The 6,000-nt window shown below is 32.3% G+C and overlaps 1 protein-coding gene across 1 annotated transcript in view; it reads right to left on the reverse strand.

Moving 5' to 3' along the window:
- LOC127719723 (uncharacterized) overlaps positions 1-5,501 on the reverse strand; it is a 164,002-nt gene extending 158,501 nt beyond the window's left edge. The window contains exon 1 of the mRNA XM_052225961.1: positions 5,183-5,501. Coding sequence (XP_052081921.1) covers positions 5,183-5,347 — 165 coding nt within the window. The 5' untranslated portion in view covers positions 5,348-5,501. The remainder of the gene's footprint in view (positions 1-5,182) is intronic.
- Positions 5,502-6,000: the final 499 nt, after the last annotated feature.

The following is a 6,000-nucleotide window of genomic DNA, read 5'->3' on the forward strand; positions in this document are numbered from 1 at the left end:
TCTATATGCGTAATATAAATGCATTTAAAATACATCAATTAATTGGAGTACACACGTACTAAAAACAATATTCTGAATAAACGTAGGATGCGTTTCAATAGATTTGATGGAAATGACGAAGGAAAACCCAAACCTATATAGTATACTAAAAAAAATCGAATAGATATGTAAGTAAAATCATAATATGGTCCACTGGTTAAAGGCTCAATAAATAGAAATATACATGTTAATCATTTTATTGCGTTACGCAGACATAAATTTACGAGTCAACGATTTCAAATAAATAAATGATTTTTTACACAGTCCTCGAATAAAATATTTGATTCAAGACGTTGATCACTCAGTGCATTGTTCAAATTTAATAATTATAGATCGGGAAATTCCAGATACAATGAACCAAATTTAGGACGTTAACTATTTTTTTTTTAAGATGAATCTCATATATTTTCGGGTAAGTTTCAATGTCTTTAAATCACGATACAACCATTAGGCGATAGGCCGTGATTAATTTCAGATCGACACTGAAAACTACACGTAGCCCACGGTTACCCGCCCTATTGCCAGACTGTAAACCGGGAGATATTGATGACAAAATTATGTTGACAAAAGTTATCATTTTTTTGAGACCAGTATTACTGTCATGAACTCTATTAGCGACAACATATAAATCCTCTTGTATATACAGCGGCTAACATATGGGTATAAAAACACAACTTCACTAAACTGTTAGAGCTCAAGTCTGAGATACGGATCTTCACCAGAAGTGCGTTGGAATAAGCTAATTTATCAGAATTAAGGACGAACCAATTATTTCTAGATGCAACGTATTTAAAAAAAAATACAATACAAATACTAATTTCTGGTTGAACGGTCAGGAAATGACACCATGACTGCGTGCACACTGTCTAATACCACCAGAAATACATTAACATTAATATTTATTATTAACTCTCGAGGCAATCCTTGTGGCATTAAAAATATGTATTAAACTGTTTCTCATGTCCGGTTTCGACTTTAATGTTTGAAATATTTTCGACATAACAGTTTCATTAAAAAAGAAAAATAGTTTAATTGGTTTTCGTTCATTTTTTTTTACTTCGATTTAAATGAGGAGATCTGGTATGATTACCAACGAGTCAACTATACGACAGAGTTCAAATGACGTGGGTGGAAGCAACTATATAGGTCATCGTAAGGCCTTCAACAATGAGCAATCCCATACCGTATAGTCACACGGCAAAATGTGAAACAATTCAAATGAATTCGGTGTAATGTTGCCTCAAATTTGTATAGAACACTAATTATCATGGATTAACAAGTAGAAAATTTAGATGTAGTAGATGGTATGGACATCAATCCTTCATATTGTTTACCCCCTATGCTCCTGTTCGTTCGTTAACGATACTGACAACGTGCTTAATTGTATATACCTGTTATCCTTTAACCCATCTTTTGAAAAAGAACATCTTGGAAATAATTCTTAAAAACAATTTGGATTATTCCGTGACTACCCTCAACTAATACCCTATGTCCCCCTCTCCCCCAAACAAAAAGAGTGAACACACATATAATGTCGTCAGTTCTGGTGGATATTTTAACAGTAGTATATGTTAGCGATTCAGACAGGTCACTGGCGATCCTTGCTTTTGGCTTTGACAAATGGAAAATGTCATGTGTCACATGCGACAGATGTTTTATATTTTAACCAAATTATAGGGTTATTCATTTAGGAGTTGCCGCTGTAGAAACCATGTCATTTATTTCTTTTAATTTTATATTCAAATTAATTAATTAAGAAACCAAATATACGTTTTTGAAACTGTATATGTTCTTCAAATTACATATTCATTGACACGATGAAATTTATCAATTCAGGTGAATTGAGAGGTAGTGAAGTACTACTAAACGTCGTTTTGAAAAAGTTAATTGACGAAACGCATGTTACATAATATTCCGCAATTTGTATACTACAAAGAACTCATTTAACTTGACAGGTGACATTGTTAATATATACCATACAGATAAAGATCCCCACGGCGTATTGTTTCAATTCAATCTTATGCATTGTTTGGTGCAAATTGATATTAGTTATATTTTATGATTTTTTATGATAAAAAAGGAAATCGGTGAAGTGACGATATTTTCCCGAAATTGTTTAACTTTTAATTACCACGTACACTTTTTAGTCACCCAATTACTTGACGATCCGGTTGTCGAAGACTGATTTATCTATTTCTGTTAATTTATATTATTAAGGAGAAAGTTTTTTTTATATAATCTACCTTTAGCTTAGCATATTTAGGTGACATATTCACATTGAAGAACTTTAGTAAGCAAGCTCACAATACACCCCTATCAATAAACTTAATTTCTAGCACGTAGCAGCTTATTGATGGAATGAAAGTTTTCCTAAACAAAAGAGGGTAAGAAAACGACCATTTGACTAATTTTTTTTTTTACGATTTGACTAATTTTTTTCTTTTGCGGGGGGGGGGGGGGATGCAGGAGGATTTGTTTTTCAGATTGACTGTTGACCAAAAGGACACAAAGAGTTTGTCCAACTTTCTTTAAATTCCAGAAAGTTTGACAGATTTTATGGTGTCTAAAAAATGTAGCCCGACTCTGTATCTCAAATTATCCTGCAATTGAGTGTCTTATCATACACTAACAGCCCAACAGATATCGCTAGCCTGTATTTGTATACTATACAGATATCGCTTAATGCTCCGCCAACTGCCGGACTATTTTTGTGTATTGCTGTTGATGAGTGTTGTATGAACTTTCGTGACCTCAGAATGTGTATTGCAATCGCATTCCAATGACGTATTGCTCCCTCTGTGAATGTTCCAGTCTCCCATCCGCAAACGTTTTCTGCTCATAGACAAACATGAACAGTAGGATTAACTCTATTTTCTACGGCGCCAATCTTCAAGTTCAAAACTTGAATGTGTAAATGTGTAACTAACACTCAAAATCAACCATGCAACAATGTCTTAATTCAGAAGCGTAGGATAAATCAAACAATTTTGTCTTATACCGGACAATGTTTTGTTAATTCTTTTTACTGTTGAAATTAGTTGTTATGTTATAATAAATACTAATTAACTTTGAGCTGGGAACAGTATATCTTATATCTATGTCAATATATATGTTCCTGCTTTGAGCGATGTATTACTGTCGACCATGCGAGATTCTTTCCGGCGTACTGGTCATCAGCTGATTGTGTGATTTTTTTTTTATATTACTACGCAGGCCTCAAAGGATTTTAAATCGAAAATAAATGCAATAAATGTGAGTTTTTCTGTCTTTCAAAGCAAAAACAATGTACAAAATTAATTGCAGGACAATAACTGTTAAGTGTCTTTAAATATCAGCTAAAGCTCCCATTACACCTGTTTCTTAGCCTCGTACAAATACAGCTGATATTTAAAGACACTAAACAGTTAATGTCTATGTTAACTGCATTTCAGACTGAAATATGTAAATATGCACGTGTGTGAACAGAAAACTTTCTTAACTTGAGGACTAACTTTCACCAGTATTATTTTTATACACTCGTTTACGGGACGTATTATGGTATACCGTTGTCCGTCTGTCCGTCCGTCGTCAACATGTGTAGCACAATAAATCAAAAAGACTTAAAACAATTTCCATGAAACTTTGGTGAATTGTTTTTATCTATTGACAAAAGCTCCCTTTCGATTTTTATAAATTTTAGATTTTACTGTGACGTTTCCGAGTTATGGGATTTTATTCATATAAAGGGGGAATTTTCTAGTTTTTGAACGATAACTCAAAAATGCTTTGAGCAGTTTTCATGAAAATTTGGTGACTGGTTTATATCTATTGAAATAAGCTCCCTTAAGTTTTTTTTTATAAATTTCTGATATGAAACGGAGGAGTTATGGAACTTTATTATAAACTTGCATATTTTTTTTTCTAAAATGATAAATATTCATTTGTCTGAATTAAACAAACCATTAAATTCGTATGTATTTGTATTTTTTACGGCAATATTCCGGTATTTCTCTCTATGTACAAAGTCATCCAAAGCTTTACAGGTCATGATATTATGATGATATTCGTCACCGATATCACTTGAGTTGTCATGCAATAGATTAATTGATTCATTTGTGTTTAACGCCACTTTCAACACTTTCATCACTTTTGTGCTTTTTCGTGGCGGTCAGTTTTTATTGGTGAAGGAAGCCTGAGTGCCCGGAGAGAACAACCGACCTTCGGTAGGAAAACTAACAATCCTAGTCAATTAAGACTGGAGTCGAGTGCGCCTGTCCCGTGCGAGGTTCGAACTCACAACCTCAGTGTTGACTGGCTAGTGATACAGTAGTTCGACTACTTTTCTCTTGATAAAACTACTTAGACCTTTCGGCCACCGAGGTCCCGTCAGGCAATAGAAGTTCCTTTATAGTATTTGTTCCAAATGGTAGAAATATTATGCAACATTATTTCAACTTGAAGAAATATTACAGTTATAGTTTTAAAAGGAATAAAGAGAATAAAGATCTATCTATCTATAGACTATTTGTTCCAATAGAAACAGACATTATAGTATTATTTATAACAAAGTTTCCAAAAGGAACTTCAATCAGGGGGGACAAATATACGTTGACAGAGTCGCAATAAACTCACAGCATAAAAAGCTTATGAAATATATCAAAACGATAACATTAGAGGCAACCACTTGTATAAACAACTTTTCTTAATAATCTTATTGTTTATTAATGATTGATCCCTCAGAAATTGGTGGTTTTCGTTAGGATCAAACAAGCAACTTATTTAGTTTCTGGAAAAGTCACTAACCAAGAGTTGCCTCTAATGATCTTAATAAATGCAATTTTGAGTATCTTAACTAAAATACAAAAATAACATGTCTTTGCAATGTTATTGTATATCCCATTTGGGCTATTAAAACCAAACAGGATATAATGACTGCATGGTTAACTTATCATGTAAAACTAAAATCGACAATTTATAGCAATATATAAACCATATTATGGACAGTTTTGAGTTATGTGTCACTTCAATTTTCAAACAGACATAAAAGTTTATCTTAAATAAATTTAAGACGTTAAAATTTCGGTGAAAAAATTAAGGCAAATATTATAAGACCCTTATTGCATCCTGTACACATGTAAACAAACATATGATTAAGAACACTTACCTTTGCTTTTATGTTAAAATTTCCGTAATCTGTTAATTGTGCATTGGACTCAAATTTATATTCATATTCATATCCAGGCTTAAATCTGATAAATTTGGCTTCAGATGGAACAAAAAACCACAATATTACACAAACTAATCCATACAAGGACCACTGGTGGTCCATCTCTTTTTGTTGGACCCAAATATTTTTTTTTCTTCAATTTCTGTAATGTTCTTCTTTTTTTTTCAATAAATTTCTGAAATGTTCTCACGTCTTGTTCTTACGGGTTAAGACCCGGTTTCAGACTGTCATTGGCGTGAACATTATTATATAGCCTTTTAACTTCGTTAAATCTAGTCATGCATGCATTTGTTTTCTTTTATTGTGTATTGGGTATAGGTATAGTAATTGATAAGATAAGTTAAGCGTAACAACTTTTAATCCATATCTATTGATGTTTTCACCTACAGGCACATTATGTGTTGATTAATAGTTTTTACCGCTTTTTTGCAAAGTGTAATTCAAATCCTATTAAAAGCATGGATTTTTAGGAATTGGAAAGTCATTCATTTATGAAGGCAATTATACTTGAATTAAAACCTTTTTTTAATCTATTTATTTATGTAATTAAAAAAGATAAATTGTTATGAACCGTATATTGTGTGGAGCAAGAGAAATATAACAACAAACAAACAAATGAATCAATTTTTTTTTAACTCTACAGCAAAACAAACTCGACACCACTACATAATTTTGAATTAGGACAAAAGTAAGAAAATTGGTTGACCCCCAAAAAACCTTTAGTAACTATTTTCGAGTATAAAATCAATTTGGAG

This window comes from Mytilus californianus, unplaced genomic scaffold (genome assembly GCF_021869535.1).
Source record: "Mytilus californianus isolate M0D057914Y unplaced genomic scaffold, xbMytCali1.0.p SCAF_11, whole genome shotgun sequence".
NCBI classification, from domain to species: Eukaryota; Metazoa; Mollusca; class Bivalvia; order Mytilida; family Mytilidae; genus Mytilus; species Mytilus californianus.